Source organism: Schistocerca americana, chromosome 2 (genome assembly GCF_021461395.2).
Source record: "Schistocerca americana isolate TAMUIC-IGC-003095 chromosome 2, iqSchAmer2.1, whole genome shotgun sequence".
NCBI classification, from domain to species: domain Eukaryota; kingdom Metazoa; phylum Arthropoda; class Insecta; order Orthoptera; family Acrididae; genus Schistocerca; species Schistocerca americana.
In genome coordinates, this window is record NC_060120.1 from 73,120,067 (window position 1) to 73,142,485 (window position 22,419).

The 22,419-nt window shown below is 43.3% G+C and overlaps 1 protein-coding gene across 1 annotated transcript in view; it reads left to right on the forward strand.

Annotated features, from left to right (window-relative positions):
• LOC124595531 (serpin B4-like) overlaps window positions 1-20,982 on the forward strand; it is a 37,748-nt gene extending 16,766 nt beyond the window's left edge. Inside the window, exons 3-5 of the mRNA XM_047134298.1 lie at window positions 4,124-4,265; window positions 14,490-14,655; window positions 20,801-20,982. Coding sequence (XP_046990254.1) covers window positions 4,124-4,265; window positions 14,490-14,638 — 291 coding nt within the window. The 3' untranslated portion in view covers window positions 14,639-14,655; window positions 20,801-20,982. The remainder of the gene's footprint in view (window positions 1-4,123; window positions 4,266-14,489; window positions 14,656-20,800) is intronic.
• Window positions 20,983-22,419: the final 1,437 nt, after the last annotated feature.

Sequence of the window (22,419 nt, forward strand, 5' to 3'; positions counted from 1 at the left end):
CAGGAGGGCGAATTTCAATGATCTCAGCCTAAGGTCTAGATCCATAATGTCCACTCAATGCGAGCCAAACCAATGACCATTGTTGCATCGTTCGTTGTACGAGCTACTTCTGTTGTGCTATTACGGTCGGAAGCGCGCGTCACCTTACGATCAGAATCATTGTGACACAGTTTTCTCATCTTCGCCACACTTCAGCTCTCACAACAAACCTTTGATAGCTTCAGCATCCTCCTTACAACGCCCAAAAAGAAACAGTTTGCTTCTTATAGCACTACAGTATAACCTCTGCAGAGGTGAAAGTTGTGGCGACAGTTTTTTTTTCCTTAACATTGCCTCAAAAAGCTTCATTGGACTTAGACTCGTCTAGATTCCGGCTTATCATTATATCCCGTGAAATCTGGCACTGCACTAGACAAACAACTAGCTAAGTATGGGTCCGTAAATTTCCTATACGATGTACACTATAATGCTACTCGTCGCATACACATCGCTGTTCCGCCCTCGAGATATCCACACGCAATTGATCAGTCCAAGACTTCAGGTGTACTGGTTTCCATCATTCCTAAGAGCAGGAAATTTTCACACCGAAAGGAAGTTCTTGTAGTCAAAAGATTCACCTTCTTGTGGTCTTGTTTGACAGTTGATTGTAGAGTATTCTTCTTCCTCGTGCTAGCGTGAGGCTTCCTGTCCACAGCTGATTCCTGGACCAACACATCCAATTCCATACGCATTGCTTTATGTGGACTACACACAAGTATGTGGTGCACCATTGGCGCCTTCTCGCCAGTGTAACACCTTTGTGACTTTTGCCTTCAAATCTCTGATATCGTTAGTCATAATCTCGCTCCTTTGACACTGTCATTGATTTAAACCTTCCTGTCGCTGTTTAAATGCGAGGAGCAATTGTACTTCCTCGGTTTCCGCTGCTGGTACTGGACATGGTACTCTTGCAACCTTCACGCGCATTTCTCACTTGCTGCTCTTCAGTTGTTTCATTGCCTCTCAAATTTCCCATGTTTCGGTATCATCAATATCTTCTCAGTATCTTTCGGTATCTGAAGTCACTCCTCTTCCATATTTAATCGTTTTTTCACGCTCTCAACACGATCCACTTGCACCACTTGCCGACATTCTACACATCTAATCTGCTGCTGCATTATCCAGATGTGTTCAAGTTGGGGCCCAAGTTGAAGCAAACTTTCTTCCTGTTTACTCAACATTTCTTATGTTTCGTCAATCGTTTTTACTATAACCTCAAGTAATAAATCAATCTTATCCTTCTCTTCAAAAGGTTTTCCCTATGCTGAGCTGGTCTGGTTCAACTGAGGATCAGTAGAAGTGGTAAAATTTGGGCTGGTGTTATTTTTACATCGGAAATTCCACAATCATGTCTGCATTTTGTGACATTGCCGCATTATCATTTGTGCCTTCACGTTTCTATTTTCCCTCTGCAATCTCTATAAACTAAGAGCATCTTCTCGCTCAGTGCCATCTACACCTCCTGCTCTTCTGCTACCGCTATTTTTTCACCATTACGTGCCATCCTCATATTTCTTATATAGTCTCCTCTTTGTAACTGTCCTTTTGCCCTGCTCTGACTCCTCGTCTGCATTCACTGACATTTCATTACAAGAAGTAATTTTGTCCTCACTATACTCAGCAGTACATGACATATCCTCTGTCCTTTTCCTGGGCTCCCTCTCCCCCCCCCCCCTTCCATCCTGTTTTTTCCTCACCTACCCTCTCTCTGCCTCCCTTCTCTCCCCCAAGTCCTTTTGCGTTTCCCTCCTCTGCCTTTCCCCATTCCCATTCCCTCTCGCCTCTGATCTGCCTCCCCCCCCCCCCATTATGAGTCCTCTCCCTTAGTCGGTTTCCCCCCCCCCTTTTCGTTTTTCCTCTCCTCCCTCATTTTCCCCCTCATCTGTCCAGATCCCCCCCCCCCCCCCATCTGCCCTTTGCTGTGTTGTGTCATCTTCGTGACGACTTTTTAGTGCAGTGTTTCCAGCCTTGTTAAGTGCTGTGCATCTTTTCCAAAGTGTTGCGAACGGACATCATGCTGTCACTGAGTGTGGTTTTTATATCTCTTGCGAACAACCAGACTGTCGCAGTTTTTTTTAATTGTCTGTCCACCATTTTACCTGTCAGATTCCTGTGTATTTTATTAGCATCGCCCCCTCCCCTTTGTTTTGTTTTATGGTTTTAATTTTCCACAATTTTCCGCCGTTTTACAATTTACGTCACCGTTTTATCGTCTGCTTTTATTGTCTCTTATCTTATGTTTTACAAATTCTGTAGGCTGTAGAGGAGCATACTAAGCTGCTGCCAGCCCGCCCTCTTCGAGTGGAATCGAAATTCAATAAAGGAAAAAAAGAACAAAGGCACTCTGTAGTCAGTCTCTCCTTATCGTTGAGTACAAAGTCGTACACAATGAAGCTTGACCAATATTGTCAACCCAGTAGATAGATAACGTACCCCATTTATTAATCATTAATGATTTTGTAAGACTTGACACCCAGAAGTCACTTATGAGGGCATGCCTTTGTTCATTATGCAATCCATTGCACAACAAATTCAATTATATATCTGAAGCTCATGGGTAGCGATCTGTCCCTCAGTCATTCCACTCACAACACGCCACAAAAATAACCGAAAGGTTTGTTAAATCGAGTCGGCGTCTTACTTAAAATGGCTACCCTGCACAGGAGTCGCTAATTTGAGATACTCTGATGGGTTGTCGGAATATGCATTTTTGTCCAAAATCTCACGCAGCAGGATAGAGCATTCGTCAAACAAATACGCTGCCATCGATCTAGCAACCGCTGGCTTTTGAACGAGAAGAAACTAATTTAGAGTCGTATCCTCGATAGATAAAACAAAATTGAATAACTTTAATTTAAGTAGCTGACCCATTTAACTAAACCTGTGTTGCTCTCTTTCAGCACTTTTTTGCATCTTTCCTATGTCTCATTTTTACTACTGGGTTGTTTGTCGTCGTTCAAAAGTTTTGGTAAGGTATTAGTGTATGGTATGTTTGGGATACAGTGTTGATATGTCATGTATTGCTGAGTATAGTGAGAACAAAATTACTTCTTGTAATAAAATGTCAGTGAATGCAGATGAGGAGTGAGAGCAGGGCAAAAGAACGGTTACAAAGAGGAGACCATATAATAAACATGGGGATGGCACGTAATGGTGAAACCGAGCGAGGTGGCGCAGTGGTTAGACACTGGATTCGCATTCGGGAGGACGACGGTTCAATCCCACGTCCGGCCATCCTGATTTAGGTCTTCCGTGATTTCCCTAAATCGCTCCAGGCAAATGCCGGGATGGTTCCTTTGAAAGGGCACGGCCGACTTCCTTCCCCGTCCTTCCCTAATCCGATGAGACCGATGACCTCGCTGTCTGGTCTCCTTCCCCAAAGAACCCAACCCCCGTAATGGTGAAAAAGTAGCAGTAGCAGAAGAGCCGGAGGTGCAGATGTCACTGAGCGAGAAGATGCTCTTAGTTTATAGCAAATGCAGAGGGAAAAGAGAAACGTGAAGGCGCAAATGATAATGCGGCAATGTCGCAAAATGCAGATGTGATTGTGGAATTTCCGGTGTAAAAATAACGCCCTTTATACGATGCGTATCACAATTAGTAGCGAAAACTGGAATGAATGAAAGTGTAGGAGGGAAAAGGGGGGGGGGAGGGGGAGGAGTGGCGCCAAATGATATGCCGATTCTGTGGAAAAATGTTTTCGAACTGGTCCTATGGGCACTATGTAACTTTGAGAGTCTATTTTCTTCGTGACAGTGCCTCCTGTGTTAGTCTCTAAATTTCACTGCTGTGCTACCTTTAAAACTGAAACTATTGGCCTGATTTTGAGGCTGACTTCAGTAATAAATGTAGTATTTTATGTTTCATATTATCAGCCATAAGGAACTTCATTTATTACATAATCTTAAGTTACTACAACAATTTGCATTCGGGAATGAGATTGAGACGGAAAATGAAATAACTCTACCATATTTTAAGTATCAGACAAGAAGTTTTCCTCCCATACAATAGGTTAGCCATTGATATTTGCAGGGTACATCCTCGTTATGGCTATACAGGTAATATTGCACGTATGGGTTTTCAGCTTGGTATGACCGACATGTTCAGCGAGCTCAAGGCGAACTTCACTGGAATTACCAGAAGGGAGCCGCTACACGTGAACATGGTCTTGCACAAGGCTTTCATCGAGGTCGGCGAAGAAGGAACGGAGGCAGCGGCTGCTACAGGTGAGTTAATTCACTGGTCTGAGTCACTGGCGAATGGTGGTGGGGCCTAATTTGTGCTGCATGAGAGGACTCACCCTAGTTATGCCCTGTAGCATGAATCCAGACCACGTGACGTTTAATAAATGTCCATGCACTGAACACGTTTCTTTTAGCTTCACCAACGAGAAGAAATATTTACCATCGAGCGTTGTCCCTTAAGCCAAGATGAACACCTATTCCATTTGCGTAAGAACGGAATAACCATCTGCCATTACATCTCTAGACTGTGGGAAGCCACAGTACAGACAAAACAATATCAGAATTGCACAGCTGCTGTATTGCCACTAAACAAGCAGCCACTAGCTGATAAACCAATGACTTCATTTGATACATTTCGGATAGAACCCATCCTCAGATTGTCTGCAAACCAGAAATACACAGCAAATATCGTCGAAATCAAACAGCTGAAACACACACCATGTACATCTTGGTCATCAGATCTATAAAGACAGTATCTAACAAACAAAGCAAATTAACTGACTAGCTACAATGCGATAACCAGGAAGACGAGTTAGACCACGAGAGGGCGGTGATGAATACAAAAGTAGTGCCACGTAATGACAAAACAGAAACCTTTTTGTTCTTTTCCATAAGACATGTAGCATACAAAATTAAACTATTACAGTTGTTAGCAGAGTGTTAGTCTTAAGATAGGGGAAGGGCTCAAACTTTCGCCAGATTAGGCGAGGAAGATCGTGCAAGTGAAACTCGTCAAAAGATAAAATAATTTAATAATGTAAGACAACAGGAAAGCAAAGAAAAAAATGGTACACAATAAAATTTCCAAATGCATTAGGCTAAGTGGTATCAACAACCAATTCGCTACGTCATCAGTAGTTATAATATTAGATATCAAGGATGTCGGAGACTCGAACCCTCAAGAAATGCGTGTAACAAAACTGATAAGTATGGGGAGCAGCTGCATGGAAATAGAGATAGAAAGTGTTGTGGATTGGCATGAGAGCCAACCCACTAATGGTAGAGGAAGCTGAAAGACACGCTTTTAAGCTCACGCAGGCTGGCGTGAGGTCTGGAACAGGACAAGGAAGTTAGACTAGAAAAAAAGGATGTAGCTGGTGGAATACTTAACTTTAATCCATTAATGTTGAACGTAGCTCTTGTCTGTACATTATTTACAATATCAATAGCAACTGATAATGGCGCCTTGCTAGGTCGTAGCAAATGATGTAGCTGAAGGCTATGCTAACTATCGTCTCGGCAAATGAGAACGTATTTTGTCAGTGAACCATCGCTAGTAAAGTCGGCTGTACAACTGGGGCGAGTGCTAGGAAGTCTCTCTAGACCTGCCGTGTGGCGGCGCTCGGTCTACAATCACTGATAGTGGCGACACGCGGGTCCGACGTATACTAACGGACCGCGGCCGATTTAAAGGCTACCACCCAGCAAGTGTGGTGTCTGGCGGTGACACCACAGAGAGACTTGGGTAATACGAATGGAATGCTTGAAACTACAGGCCCAATATTTCGCTGAACATTTTGGAGAACCACTTGCGTCTAGAAGAAGCACTATGAGACTTAACATCTGAGATCATCAGTCACCTAGACTTAGAACTACTTAAACCTAACTAACCTAAAGACATCACACACATCCATGCCCGAGGCAGGATTCGAACCTGCGAGCGGTAGCAGCCGTGTGGTTCCGGACTGAAGTGCCTAGAACCGCTCGACTGCAGCGGCCGGCTCTAGAAGACAGCTGTTTGTTTAAAATCATAGATGGTTGCGCGACTGGTTTATAAAGATTTCTGATTCCTCTAATATATCCAGCCCTCGCTTTTTAGGCTCAACATGGGGTACATGAAATCCTCTGATAAATCCTGTGATAAATGCCAACCAAGGGCAGAATCATATGTATAAGTGTGTTCCCGAAACCTAGAGACAAAGTTTCAACCAGTTCGACCCAAGTGAACTGAATCTGACTCAACTGGTTCATTAAAATATTCACTGAAATATTGGGCCTGTAATTTAAATTCTTCCCGTATGTGTTACTCCAGACTTTATAACTCTACCTCCATGCAAATGTTCCTCACACTTACAAGTTTTGTAATAAATATTTCTTGATGATTGGAGTCCCCGGCAACCTTGACATCTAATATTACAATCAATTCTCATGTACAGAGTAGGCTGTTGTTACCTCTTTGCCTAAGGTTTTTGGAAACTGAATTATGCCCTCTAATTTCCTTTGCGTTCCTATGGTCTTTAATTATTAAATTATCTTGTATTTTAACGAGTTTTACTTGCAAGATTTCTCTCGTTTCAGCTTGCCAGAGTTTGAGCCCTTACCTTCCTATTCATAACGAATCCTGTTCCCATTATACCATTTGCTGCTGCTGTTGATATTACCCTACACTCATCTGAACAGAAATCCTTAGTTTCTTTCCATTTCATTCACTGGCCCCTACTGTATCTAGATTGAGCTGTTGCATTTCCCTTTTCAGATATTCTAGCTTCCCTACCACATTCAAGCTCCTGCCATCCCACGTGCCAAATCGTAAGAATTGTTCAGTGAGGTACTGTGAGCTCCTCTCGGGTGCGCAGACGTATGTGAGGCGTTGAGTAGTCATGGAGAAGGAGATGTTCGTCTGCATTTTTGTGGCGATGAACACAACGAAGTCGTTTCTTCTATTTCCTGAAGATAGCAGACTACACTCCCGAGTTGATTGTTGCAGCATGAGGGAGGATATCAAACAGTATAACACCTTCATAGCCCTACAAGACCGTCGCCATGACTCTCCCGGCTGATAGTAGGGCTTTGGACCCTCTTCTTCAAAGGAGAAGTGGTTTGGAGCCACTATACTATATGGACTGCCGTCTTGTTTTCGGTTCGAACTGGTTAACCCATATCTTATCACCTGTGATGATGTTCGACAAAAAATGTCATGATCATCCTCGTAACGAGCGAGTAATTACGCACATGTAGCCCTTCGTTGCTCTTTATGGTCTTCTATTAGACGGCGAGGAACCCAGCGAAGCACACCTTTAAGTACCCAAGCTAGTAGTCGAGTGTATCAGCACTGCCAACGGAGGCACTGTTTGAACAAAATTAATAGATACTTATGTTGTTTTTCAGTTGCAGGGCGTTTGTGGATCATCTGGTAGTTGTTCGACTGAGTGAAATTTGGCAAATAGACTGGAACAGGATTAGCGGGTGGGGGCAGTAAAATTTCAATTTTTGCAAAAAGGGCTACGCTAAAGCATATATTACATATTTTGTTAAGATTCTGGTCCGGCCCACTATGATCCTGCTGAGCAGGAAGAAAATATGGCATGCGAGAAGACTTAAATACCCTATATCACCAATAATTTCAATTTATCTCACGGTAAGTTTGTAAGTTGGCGGTATAATTTTGCACTTAACATATTATTTTAGATATAGAAACGTTCACACATGCTCTAGTTCAAGTAAAGTGATACTAATCTGCATAGTACAAAGAGTAATCATTCATACGTGGTATGTTATCCCTTCCTTTCTGTGGTTATTAATTATTATTATTATTAAGCGAAACGCAAGAAAGGGATTTTATATATATATATATATATATATATATATATATATATATTGATTTGTAGGTGGCCAAAGATAAATATTAAATTATGTTTCAAAAGAGCGCCAGGCTCCTTACAAATTATTTCAAATGCTTTCGGCGAAATGTAATGCAGGCTAAGTTCACTGACCTAGAATAAATCGTATCTTTGAAAGTATGCATTTTTTGACGAAATAAAATTAGTGAAGCTTTGCACTTTAGTTAACTCAATAACTTGAAATGATTCCTTCTGCTCCGGCTGTGGTGATATGTTACACAAAAAAAAAATTAAATACGCCGCGTAATGGCGGCCAATTGTTGCCAGTCAAAGATCACCGCTGCTTGCTTCGCAGAGACTGAGAAAATGCTAAATAACTTCTTGCAGTTATTAATTCAGGAAGAATTTTTGCGTGGGTTCTTTAAGTAACACATTGAACATACGTTTTGTAGATATATTTCCACTAAGCACAGAATACACACTTGAATTATTTGCTACGTACGAGAACAAATAAAACAAAAGCTACCGCTTTACAATAGAAAGGGTACCTTACATACAGCAGAAGAAATGATCTTACTCGAAGTGATTTTAAATATTTTTTATCTCTTATATATAATGACAAAGATAATGTTAGTTTCGAGAACGTTATGCACTATGATCTCATCTAATATAAATACTGTATTTTATTACATCGCAATCGATATAGTCTTTCTTTGAAGCTAATTTAATACATTTTCATAATTAATTTTGTCGTTTATGTCCATATAATATTATTCAGGTTCCTTTTATTTACTTCAAATATATCGGCTTGAATATGTCAAAAGGGGCACTAGAGTGGCCGACATGAACTCGATACTAACAAACATTCCCTACCTTGCGGGTTAATAGTCACGTAGTATCGCAATCACTTTGAACTGAAGTGGACGCAGGGAGTTTCCAGCCGTCGAGAGAATCGAGAGAAGTAGAACACGGAACGCGTTTCTTGAGGGGCCATAAAACAGCCGAACCTTTGCAACGGGTAGGCAGGCACCATTAGCTAACAATAAGCCGCTAAGCGAGCTTCTCTGACTCACGCCTGCGTGGAACAGAAAGAAACATTTTAGCATAACAGGGGGCCGCTTGGCCGCTCTTGGAGGACCAATACACTGAACTCGCATTTACGAAAAATGTTGAGTCGCACAGAATAAAGTTAACAGCGGGGCAAAGACGGCGGAACAGAACATGCGTAGAAAGACCACACCTGATACCTGGGGAAGCTTCTAGGAAACAAATGCTTTCAGAATCACAACGGGAGGTCTCTGAAAAGCACGGGCCGGTCGGAGTTACCGAGCAGTTCTAGACGCTTCAGTCTGGAACCGTGCGACCACTACGGTCTGAGGTTCGAATCCTGCCTCGGGCATGAATGTGTGTGATGTCCTTAGGTTAGTTAGGTTTAAGTTGTTCTAAGTTCTACGGAACTGATGACCGCAGATGTTAAGTCCCACAGTGATCAGAGCCATTTGAATCATTTTTGAAAAGCACGAAAAATATTGTCGATATGTTTCTTTTTTATTAAAACAGAAAACAGGCCACAGTGGAAAGCACCGCTATTTTTAACAAATACTAGCATATCACGTAATGAAAGAGTGGAGAACACGAGGTTGCACATGGACACCTCTCATATGGACGGAGTCTGAGAGTATAGGAGCGAAACATGAATGCTATAGGCCAGAAGGAAAATAGTTTCCACCCCCAATACGCTTCTCAAGCTCCATTGGGCCAAGAAACGGCGCAAGTCTCACCACAGTCAGCATCGGCCGCTACGATTTGTGGTAGGGGATGAACGCAAGGTACAGTGGGGAGAACAAAAAAGATATACAGACTGGGTCCGTGGGTAGCAGGGAGTAGGTCTCTTCAGACCAGGGCCAAGGCAGACGGAGCACTTGCTGTTCTGTCGGCCTAGAAGAGTTTTTAGTGAACACTTGCGTTGACAGGGTTCGAAACTCTTGTAACATCTCTGGAGTGGAGATTATGGATTTCGACCCGGGTTAGGTACAATTAAAGAGGTCAGAGGTGTATACGTCGCTAAGCCAGAGCGAGTGGACATATTTTAGCTAGGGAAAAACAAAGATTTTCGCCTTACGAAAACGGGCAGTCTCCGACAGCTGATGCAGTCAAGGCCAGAATAGTATTGAGGTTTATAGGTCCGTACAGAGTCAACGCGCCGCCGTCATCATATCCCACTACCGACCACAGCAGCCGCCTATAAAGCACGGTAAATACCGCGTTTTCTCAGGCGCTCAGTAAGGGAGTCGCTAGCTTGTGTGTGCACTTCAGTTCTATTGGAGATTGGAGTTGTGTTACGTATTTTCTTCTCATTCCCTCGTGTCCACCAGGAAGAAGATGCTGTGATATGCAAATGATAAGCTTTTTAGAGCATTCACACAAGGTTGGCGCCGGTGGCGACACCTACAGCGTGCTGACATGAGGAAAGTTTCCAACCGATTTCTCATACACAAACAGCAGTTGACCGGCGTTGCCTGGTGAAACGCTGTTGTGATGCCTCGTGATGCGTACCATCACGTTTCCGACTTTCATACACGTCGGATTGTAGCCTATTGCGATTGCGTTTTATCGTATCGCGACGTTGCTGCTCGCGTTGGTCTAGATCCAATGACTGTTAGCAGAAAATGGAATCGGTGGGTTCAGGAGGGTAATACGGAACGCCGTGCTGGATCCCAACGGCCTCGTATCACTAGCAGTCGGGATGACAGGCATCTTATCCACATGGCTGTAACGGATCGTGCACCCACGTCTCGATCCCTGAGTCAGCAGATGGGGACGTTTGCAAGACAACAACCATCTGCACGAACTGTTCGACTACGTTTGCAGCAGCATGGTCTATCAGCTCGGAGGCCATGGCTGCGGTTACCCTTGACGCTGCATCACAGACAGGAGTGCCTGCGATGGTGTACCCAACGACGAACCTGGATGCACGAATGGCAAAACGTCATTTTTTCGGATGAATCCAGGTTCTGTTTACAGCATCATGATGGTCGCATCCGTGTTTGGCGACATCGCTGTGAACGCACATTGGAAGCGTGTATTCGTCATCGCCATACTGGCGTATCGCCCGGCTTGATGGTATGGGGTGCCATTGGTTACACGTCTCGGTCACCTCTTGTTCGCACTGACGGCACTTTGAATAGTGGACGTTACATTTCAGATGTGTTACGACCCGTGACTCTACCCTTCATTCGATCCCTGCGAAACCCTACATTTCAGCAGGATAATGCACGACCGCATGATGCAGGTCCTGTACGAGCCATTCTGGATACAGAAAATGTTCGACTGCTGCCCTGGCCAGCACATTCACTAAATCTCTCACCAATTTAAAACGTCTGGTCAATGGTAGCCGAGCAACTGGCTCGTCACAATACGCCAGTCACTACTCTTGATGAACTGTGATATCGAGATGAACCTGCATGGGCAGCTGTACCTGTACACGCCATCCAAGCTCTGTTTGACTCAATGCCCAGGTGTACCAAGACCGTTATTACGGCCAGAGGTGGTTGTTCTGGGTACTGATTTCTCAGGATCTATGCACCCAAATGGCGTAAAAATGTAATCACATGTCAGTTCTAGTGTAATATTTTTGTCCAATGAATACCCATTTATCATCTGCGTTTCTTCTTGGTGTAGTACTTCTAATGGCCAGTAGCGTATACATTATTGTCCAGCTAAAATAGCATAGACAATAGGGTACATTGGAGTATTGTGAATATAATACTTTGGAGGGTAAATTGCTTTGTGGTCATTGTATTGTAAGTTTCTGAGCCATGTGCGGCTCGTCCTCTTGCCGTTCATAACTTGGCGTCTTGTAATAGCGATAGTGGCGTCTCGTTTCCTTCTCGTGTTAATGGCGCCACTGAGTTTGCTAGTATTGTTTCTCTGCGAGTGGCAGCAGGAGCAGTTGTCGATAGCCAGCACTGTGGCACTATCTTTGATGCCACGGCCAGTATTTCCGGGTCATCGTGTGTGTCAGGCAGTTCGGCATCAGACGGAGCAGCGAGGAGGTCCACAGGGCGGAGGCATGCCGGGACCGCTGGCGGCGTGCAGACACAGTCGGATCGAGGGGCTGTAGCCGACGACCGAACCCAGGACGTTTCAAGTTCAGTGAACCTTGCCCAGTAGTGAAACCTCCACTGTTGGAGAGCTCACTGTTGTTTGCATGTTGTTGTTCCCAGGGTCGGTGAGACCAGTTGCAACACGTGGAGTCTGTCAGGTTGGCAGAAGCTGTTAGCCGCCTTCTACCACTTGGTGTTAGTTTGGATTTAGTGTTATTATTACTGAAGTGCAACCAGCGGTATCTTACTGCCTAGTGGCTGCTAACGCTTCAGTTACCTGCCCTGGAGCTTAGCGTATTTTGCGGCAGTGCATTTCTTCGTCTTGCATGGCATGTAATTTGACAGCTTCCTTGATTGGGATATGGATAATTGTTTCCCTTGTCTACCTGAGTTATAGTGGTTCCTTCTACCTTTTGATATTTTAAACACCGGATTCTGGAGACGCAGTGCTGTCTGTCACTTCGTTCTCGCCTGAATTATTGCACCTTTGTACTGTTTATCTGGCGTTAGGTGGATTTGCTAAGAAGGTTGATTGACGTTTAAACCGTCTCTAGTTTGAGTTGCCCTCCTTAGGGGAACATTACTCTTGGCTGCCTGTCACACCGCTTACACAGCTGTAGTGACCTTCCCCAGGTCGAATCAGGGAGCACTGTCTGTGGATCACTCCATCTTACTTGGTCAAGTTGTCATAATTGTTTAAAATTTACCCTAATGTTATAACATGTAATTGCCTTTCTCACTTGTAATTCACGCCTTCAGCTATTAATTGTTTGTAACATTGCTTGTGGCTGTCAGCCGACAAATAATTTTCAATTCTGTCTTAATAAGGCCTTCAGCCTTCACTATAGCCTGTTACAGTTGGTTAAGATTGTTTAAAAAAGATTTTATGTTTTTAACATGTTATTGCCTTCCTTACTTGTAATTCAGGCCTTCAAGCCGTTGAGTATTCTGAAATTGCTTGTGGCCTTCAGGCGACGAATAATTTTGAATTTTTTTCTTAATCAGGCCTTCAGCCGTTGATTGAGTGTAACATTGCTTGTGGCCTTCAGCCGGCAAACAATCTGCAATTCTTTCTTAATAAGCCCATTACTATAGCTTGTTACAGTTTTTTGATTGTTTAAGAAGAAAATGTCTAGTAAATGTTAGTATGTAACTCCCTTCCTCACTTGTAATTCAGGCCTTCAGCTGTTGAGTATTCTGAAGTTGCTTGTGGCTGTCACCTGACAAAAAATAAATAAATAAATAAATAAAATTGAATTATTTCTTAGTAAGGCCTTCAGCCGTCAGTGTAGCAAAATCTTTTAAAATGACTGTTCAAAGTTATTTCTTCAAATAAAGTGTATGTGTTTACTGTAGCCAACGGTAGCTGATTATGGCCCCATCCACAATCGTTGCCTTATCCTGCCTCTCCCTGACTACCAGATTACAGTTACACTAGGGGTTCTTTTCTCATGTAGGAACGCTTTTGAAAGTTTGTTACGTGTTCATGTTTATCACGATTACTTTCGTTTAGTTTGTGAATTCATTGTCAGGATCTTCCTACTTATAGAGGATTTTCCAACGTCACCAACTACACACTTGACCCCAATGTGTATGGTGATTCTGTAGTAAAAAGATTTAGTACAGGTAACAGTTCTTTGTGTATTCTAGAGTAGAGACTACCCCTTCCTCACTGAAATATTTGAGGGCATATATGACGAATGTTATTCTGTTTAATCGTGACTTCATCCGGGATCTCCTTACCTTGCAGGGCCTGGGTTCACAGGCACTTTAATCTGTCAGATATCTCCGTGCATGGCAAGCGGCAAGGACGAGTCATAACGACTAGGGGAGTACGTTAGAAGTTAGTGATATTTTTAGCAAACAATTTTCTATCATATGAACTGATCAGCATACCACTCCGAAAAATTCGACAGCTTTGGTAGTATATTAAGGATTTCCCTTTTTCGTGCATTCATTAGATGTTTCTTGGCGTACAACAGTATTGGAATATCTACTTAGTAGGAAAAATTTAAAAAAATACGGCTCACAAGACCTAACATAATTCTCTAAAATCACTCATCGAGTTTTGCAGTGGTTCACTGCTCGCTCCCTATCATGAGACTTAGACACGACCGGCAGAAATCACGATATATATGTTTAGAAAAGAAATGCAGAAAATATCACAAGCAAGCACTCATTGTAACGATATAAAACATAACATCGGCGTCGATACTTGTAAAACATTTGAGGTGGCCTACTTGTGTGATGCAGCCGCAGCCGGCCGTGGTGGCCGTGCGGTTCTAGGCGCTTCAGTCCGGAACCGCGCGACTTCTACGGTCGCAGGTTCGAATCCTGCCTCGGGCATTGATGTGTGTGATGTCCTTAGGTTAGCTAGGTTTAAGTAGTTCTAAGTTCTAGGGGACTGATGACCTCAGATGTTAAGTCCCATTGCGCTCAGAGCCATTTGAACCATTTGATGCAGCCGCCATGTGTTTCCTATATACCATGGTATCCTAAACGAATGAGATTGTTTAATTCCTCTATTCTTTTGTCTGCAGTTGTTAGTTTCTCATCAGTCACATCTGTGGGAGGTGGGCGTTCGGAGCAGATCGTGTTTAAGGCCGACCACCCCTTCCTGTTCTTCATACTGCACGAGCAGACGCGACTGGTTCTCTTCGCCGGACGTTACTCCTCGCCGCCTCCTTAACTACTCAATAATGGCTGGTAAGCTTCTCCAGTGATCATAACGTACCAGTAATTTACTTGTAGAAAAGGAAGTCAGGCCCACTAAACGGTAGGTAACATTATTAATTAATGATCACTCTTTAGTGTTGTGTGCAACAAAAGGTTCCTCTACACGGGTAGACACAGCGCCACAGGACAATATCTCATTGTGTTGGCCATGACGCCCGTTTCGTTTAAGCGTGTAACAAGACATTGTTAGTTCGGCAGGTCGACGATAGTTGTAAAGGCAAATATAGACGTATCTAACTTAAAATCACTGAATTCAAACGCCTACTCAAAGCGTAGAATTTTGAGCCAAATGCTAATGGCTCTGTTCTAACTAGATTGGTTATCTGGTTGCAGGAGCGTGAAATGTTACATGAACTGAATTGACACATATAAAAACTTTCATTTGATAATAATGATCCAAATAACATCAGTATGCTATAAGATCATAGCCACAAGAAATAGGGAATCCGAATAGAAAATAACCAAAATACACTGAAGCTCCAAAGAAACTGGTAAAGAGATTTGTAAACAGACAGAATACGGCGCTACGGTCGGCAACACCCATGTAAGACAACAAGTGTCTGGCACAGTTGTTAGATCGGTCACTGCTGCTACAATGGCAGGTTATCAAGATCTAAGTGAATATGAACATGGTGTTATATAGTTCGCGCACGAGCGATGAGACACAGAATCTTCGAGGTAGTGATGAAGTGGAGATTTTCCCGTACGACCATTTCATGAGTGTACCGTGAATGTCAGGAATCTGGTAAAACATCAGATCTCCGAAAAATCCTGCAAGAGCGGGACCAATGACGACTGAAGAGAATCGTTCAATGTGACAGAATGCAATCCTTCCGCAAATTGCTACAGATTTCAATGCTGGGCCATCAACAAGTGTCAGCGTGAGAACCCTTCAACGAAACATCATCAATATTGACTTTCAGAGACGAAGCCCCACTCGTGAGCTCTTGATGACTGCAAGACACAAAGCTTTACGCCTCGCCTGGACCCGCCAACACCGACATTGCACTGTGATGAATGGAAGGAAATATGTTGCCTGGTCGGAAGAGTCTCGTTTCAAATTGTATTGAGTGGATGGACGTGTACGTGTATGGATACAACCTGATGAATCCATGGACCTTGCATGTCAGCAAGGGACTGTTCAAGCTGCTGGAGGCTCTGTAATGGGGCATGTGCAGTTGGACTGATACGTCTAGATACGACTCTGACAGGTGACACGTATGTACCATCCTGTCTGATGACGTGCATCCATTCATGTCCATTGTGCATTCCAACGGACTTGAGCAATTCCAGCAGGACAATGCCACACGCCCAGAATTGCCACAGAGTGGCTCCAGGAACACACCTCTGAGTTTAAACACTTCCGCTGGCCACCACACTCCCCAGACATGAACGTTATTGAGCGTATCTGGGATGCCTTGCAATGTGCTGTTGAGAAGAGATCTCCACCCTTTCGTACTCTTATGGATTTATGGACAGCCGTGCGGGATTCTTGGTGCCCATTCCTCGACCACTACGTCAGACATCAGTGGAGTCCATGCCACGTCCTATTGTGGCACTTCTGCGTGCTCGCGGGGACCCTATGCTATGTTACGCGCGTGTGCCAGTTTCTTTGGCTCTTCATTGTAATATAAGAAACACAGGTTGGTAAATCAGGAAACAAGACGTTCATTCAACAGTACTCAAAATCTTTCCTTGCCGATTTTTTTATTGTGTAACACAACACATCATTATAAATAAAATACGTTTGGTATATACGAGGGTTGGAACTTTAATAGTGGCAACTATTTATTTACAGCTCGTCTCTAAGCTGGTAGCAGGTTGTGTTCCAAAAATGAACAGCATAGAGACAATAGTGATGACACTTTCTGCAGGAACTGACCATCATTTTGCAGGACAATGCTCAAGCACGTACAGTGCAAGCTGTTACTAATTTGTTTGACTTATGGGGCTGCTGAGTGCTATACCACCTACTGCACTCCCCTGACTTAAGCCCTCGTGAGTTCAACTCGATTTCTAAACTGAAGGAAACACTTCAAGGCATTCGCTTCAGAACTGCTACAAATTCGTCGGGCTATAGACCGCGCCGCTCGAACTGTCAACACAACTGGCACTGCTAAGAGTATCCTACGACTTCCACATCGCTGGCAACGGGTTATACACAGTGCTGGTGACTACTTTGAAGGTCAGTAAAACTTTGAAACACGTGTCTATTTTGTACGATCTGTAAATAAATAGATGCCACTATTAAAGTTCCAACCCTCGTATGAAGTCGAATTTAACGGTCGGCATAAATAGTTGTACCGTCATATTTCGGTTCTTAGAGGCCCCTCTGCCTTCCTGTGGTTTTCGAGTTCCAGCAATGGGCTGTGGAATTGTGCCAGTTTTTTTTTTATTTTTTTTTAAGGCAGTCTGTGGATGTGCACCTTTACCTGATAGGCATATCGTCTTTAGGAAGTCTTGATAAGGAAGTCTTGATACAGACCCATCCGCATGGGCAAGGAAGTGAAAAGTATCCCACGTTAAACATACCTTCCAGTTGTCTGTAACTCATTATATAGACCTTTCATTTTCACGTTCTTTATTCTTCAAATTCCAGGTGATAAATTTGTAAATAGGAATATGGAAAAATATAAAAGCTTTTAATAATACGTTTTCTGGCTAAAGGACATGACATCCAGCACCAAAGAAGCCCATTTGTTGACTCAAGGTACATGACGTGGCTGAACGATGCTGCATGGCCGAGACAATCCACTAACGGAAAAAAATTGCAACACCGAAAAATTATTAATGTATTGTAACGAAATTTCGGGAATACATTTGTCCAGGTAACATATTCAAGATCACAGGTTATTGTAAGCACGAGGTAAGTCATTGCAGATGTAAAATGCTGGTACATTAATAACCGATGAACAGTCAGAATGTTGAGTGAAAGCTTGCAAATGTGCATGCATTGCGTTGTGTGGGTGCCGGATATCAGTTTGTGGGGGGAAATTCTCTGCCTGATGCACTTACTCGGTCAATACAGGGACGGTTAATGCTGTTTGTGGATGATGCTGCAGTTGTCGTCCGATGATGTGTCATATGCGCTCGATTGGAGACAGATCTGGTCATTAAGCAGCCCAAAGCTACATGCTCACACTCTGTAGAACATGCTGGGTTACAACAGCGGTATGTGGGCGAGCGCTGTCCTTTTGGAAAACAGCCCCTGTTTCATAAGTGGTAGTGCAACTGGTTGAATCACCTATAGTAATTTGCAGTCTGGGTGCGTGGGATAACCATCAAAGTGCTCCTGGTGTCACGCGAAATCACACCCCCAGACTATAATTCCAGGTGTAGGTCCAGCGCATCTAGCACGCAGACAAATTGGTTGCAGGCCGTCAAATGGTCTCCTCTTAAATAACACTGAGCCATCACTGGCAGCGAGGCAGAACCAGCTTCCATCAGAAAATACAACAGACCTCCACCCTGCCCTCCAAAGAACTAGCGTCAGAAACTACTGAAGTCTCAAATGGCGGTGGTCTGGGGTCAGTAGGATACACGATACTGGCTCGGAGCTGCCCTTGAAGTAACCGATTTGCAGTAGTTCGTTGACTCGCTGTGGTGCCCACTGCTGCCCCTATTGCTGCTGCAAATGCAGTACGAAGCGCCAGAGCCAAACGCCGAACACGATGGTCTTCCCTCTCTACGAGGTGCACTCAAGTTCTAAGGCCTCCGATTTTTTTTCTCCGGACTGGAAAGAGATAGGAACATGCGCATTGTTTTAAAATGAGGCCGCGTTCATTGTCAGTACATCCCAGAGATGGCAGCACCGTACGGCAGATGGAATTTTACCGCCAGCGGCGAGAATGAGAACTGTTTTAAATACTTAAAATGGCGACGTTTTCCTTACTTGAACAGCGTGCAATCATTCGTTTTCTGAATTTGCGTGGTGTGAAACCAATTGAAATTCATCGACAGTTGAAGGAGACATGTGGTGATGGAGTTATGGATGTGTCGAAAGTGCGTTCGTGGGTGCGACAGTTTAATGAAGGCAGAACATCGTGTGACAACAAACTGAAACGACCTCGGGCTCGCACAAGCCGGTCTGACGACACGATCGAGAAAGTGGAGAGAATTGTTTTGGGGGATCGCCGAATGACTGTTGAACAGATCGCCTCCAGAGTTGGCATTTCTGTGGGTTCTGTGCACACAATCCTGCATGACGACCTGAAAATGCGAAAAGTGTCATCCAGGTGGGTGCCACGAATGCTGACGGACGACCACATGGCTGCCCGTGTGGCACGTTGCCAAGCAATGTTGACGCACTATGACAGCACGAATGGGACTTTCTTTTCGTCGGTTGTGACAATAGATGAGACGTGGATGCCATTTTTCAATCCAGAAACAAAGCGCCAGTCAGCTCAATCGAAGCACACAGATTCACCGCCACCAATAAAATTTCGGGTAACCGCCAGTGCTGAAAAAATGATGGTGTGCATGTTATGGGACAGCGAGGGCGTAATCCTTACCCATTGCGTTCCAAAGGGCACTACGGTAACAGGTGCATCCTACGAAAATGTTTTGAAGAACAAATTCCTTTCTGCACTGCAACAAAAACGTCCGGGAAGGGCTGCGCGTGTGCTGTTTCACCAAGACAACGCACCCGCACATCGAGCTAACGTTAAGCAACAGTTTCTTCGTGATAACAACTTTGAAGTGATTCCTCATGCTCCCTACTCACCTGACCTGGCTCCTAGTGACTTTTGGCTTTTTTCAACAATGAAAGACACACTCAGTGGCCGCACATTCACCAGCCGTGCTGCTATTGCCTCAGCAATTTTCCAGTGGTCAAAACAGACTCCTAAAGAAGCCTTCGCCGCTGCCGTGGGATCATGGCGTCAGCGTTGTGAAAAATGTGTACGTCTGCAGGGCGATTACGTCGAGAAGTAACGCCAGTTTCATCGATTTCGGGTGAGTAGTTAATTAGAAAAAAAAAACGGAGGCTTTAGAACTTGAATGCACCTCGTACTTGGCCGTCCGGAGGACGGTCTTCTTGCGACCGTACATTCCCGTGACCACCGTAGCCAGCAATCAGATACAGTGGCTGCATTCCTGCTGAGACTTTCTACAATATCGTTGAAGAGACGCCCAGCTTCTCATAGCCCAATTACATTACCTCGTTCAAGCTAAGTGAGGTACCTGATAATGGGGTCTCGGTCGCCTTAACGCACTCTTAACATAAACTCACTACGTCCAATCTCAAAGGTAACTAACGCTCACGACCGTTACAGAGTGTATTTAGAGTTAACCTGATTTCCATCAACCACCCTTATGCGACTGATAAGAAAACTGAACAGATGTAGAAAGACGCCTACCAACTTTCGTTTATGTCGCACAACTCCTTCTCGGAGCGATTTTTTTCCGTCAGTGTATTTCTGTCATTTCGGACGCTAGACGCATGGTGCTGTTGAGACCATGCGTGATGTTATGACTCTCCTGAAACCGTCGATTTCATATTTGCATGACAGTCGCGAATTCCAAGCAACGCGAGTAACAATACCGCAGAACGGTGAAGCGCATTCTCAATAGCCGATGATCCTGTCGCTACAGGGTTGGTATACGTAGTGATAGACACTTACACTTCATACACGAAGGGCAGCACAACTTTCTCACAAGCAGACAACGTTAAAACGCGGGTTTTGAATTAGGAACTCGTTTCTTAATCTTTCCCTATATAAACAATGCAGATGGTCTTTTACCTACCTACTTCGTAAGATTTCGCGGCATTACAAATAATTTGTGTAGCCAAGCATGAAGAACTACACTTAACCCCAACTTGACGTTTGTTGGATTGTCTAAGGTCTAAATAATGGACACGGATATTTTATATTAAAAGATGTAACATGTGGATAGTTACGTCAGTGAACATTGATGCAACTGATAGTAACACCGTCTTCAACGTACACTCAATGGCGTTGCAATTAGTGGCCAGTAACGTACATCGAATTAGTGCAGTCTGTACTTGAATTAGAGAACAGCTAGTGACTATGTCGATAGAGAATCAGTTAATGATGTTCAATTCAGTTTCATTCAATTTCATGCAGTTTGCTAACGTTACCTTTACCTGTTTCAGCTTATCGTGTCCTGAAGAATTTTCTTACCCGAAGATCTCTAGCATGGAGGCGGCCAATCTGCGTGGCTAATTTGCGTAACTATCTGAAAGTAAATCGACAAACACTGTTCTCAGTGTGGTGCCTCTTTGTATATCCATTTTATATGTATAATAACAGATTAAAATGCTGCCGAATTACAAAACACTGTATTATTTTCGTACGTCTATATCCTTGACTCATTATTTTTCAAGCATTGTCAGAGAAGAAACAAGGTAATTGGAAGTGTTTTATTTTGTCACTTTCCAAGTGGAAAAGCCTGATATGAGCGATATCTGCGCGATATTTCGATGGTCGTAAATGTGAAAGCAAATACATTTATAATGAAACGACACATTTTAGTTATCTCGTTTTCTTTATGTTTCCTTTGGGTCACCTTTTTATATTTTAGTACTCTTGTGAGTGAAATCCTTAACAGTCCCTAAGGTCTAAATAGTGGAGATGGATATTTTACGTTAAACGATCTAATAGATGGATAGCTAGTCAGCGAACTTTGATGCAAGTGATGATAATACTGTTTCAATATACACTCAAGTAAGTTTCGCCGTCACTATCTCAGAATCACTATACAGGTACACTGTTTCATCAAGATTTTGATTTTGATGGCTACGATGTCTGTGATGAATAACAATTACACATGTACGCTAATGTAAGTAATAACTGGAAGCTTGTTAAAGGTACTAAGAGATGAACAAAGTGACAATAGAATATTCATACAACTTTAATGTAACGCTAATTTAAAGAAGCGTTATACACTGATATCTGACGGAAGTACTTAAGTTAACTATCCAGCATTAAGTAGAAGATGTATGAAAATATAACGACAGAGCTTCGCCTAATCACAAACTCATCATCATCTAGATACGCAAAAGTGGGTTTCATCTGATAATCTATTGTAACTGAGCGATTACTATTCTAGAAGGACTATCAATCGTCGATTGCGGAGACTTCTGTTCTTCATTTCTCATTTGTTGTTAACAAATTTAAAAATCCCTATTCTTTAAAGTCACTGTCTGTGTGATGTGGGAGATATTTCGAAATGGTAAGTATTGTAAGTATCATGGACCATTTTACAAGTCAGTTATGTATGTGTTTGACATTGAGCAATCAGAGCATTTCAAAATTCGTCTACAGCAAAATTGTACACGAGATTAATTACAAATTTTTATATTACTACATCATCAAACATTCCATAAGTTTACTCTTAACGCATTAGTCCATTGCGAGGCTGAATGAAGCCATAATTGAACTCGGCGATTTACTTGAGGAAATTAAAACTTTATGCAAGAGATAAATTAATTATTTTTATTTTACTATGAATGTTCCTGTTCTTTATAAGCTATATCCAATGGTTTTTTTTTATTATTCCACATGAAAAGTTTAGTTACACAACGAACTTCTTCTTCTGCTTGTGCCTTTATCCTGTGGTGTTGCAGGGTGGGCACGGTTAGGTTCAGATTTAGCAAGGTTAATGTTAAGGGGTGGCCAGATGCTCTTCTTACCGCCACCCCATAACCCCCCCCCCTCCTCCCTGGGACGAAATTAGTGTACACCACCTGTCTGCCTCTAGTGCAATCCAGGG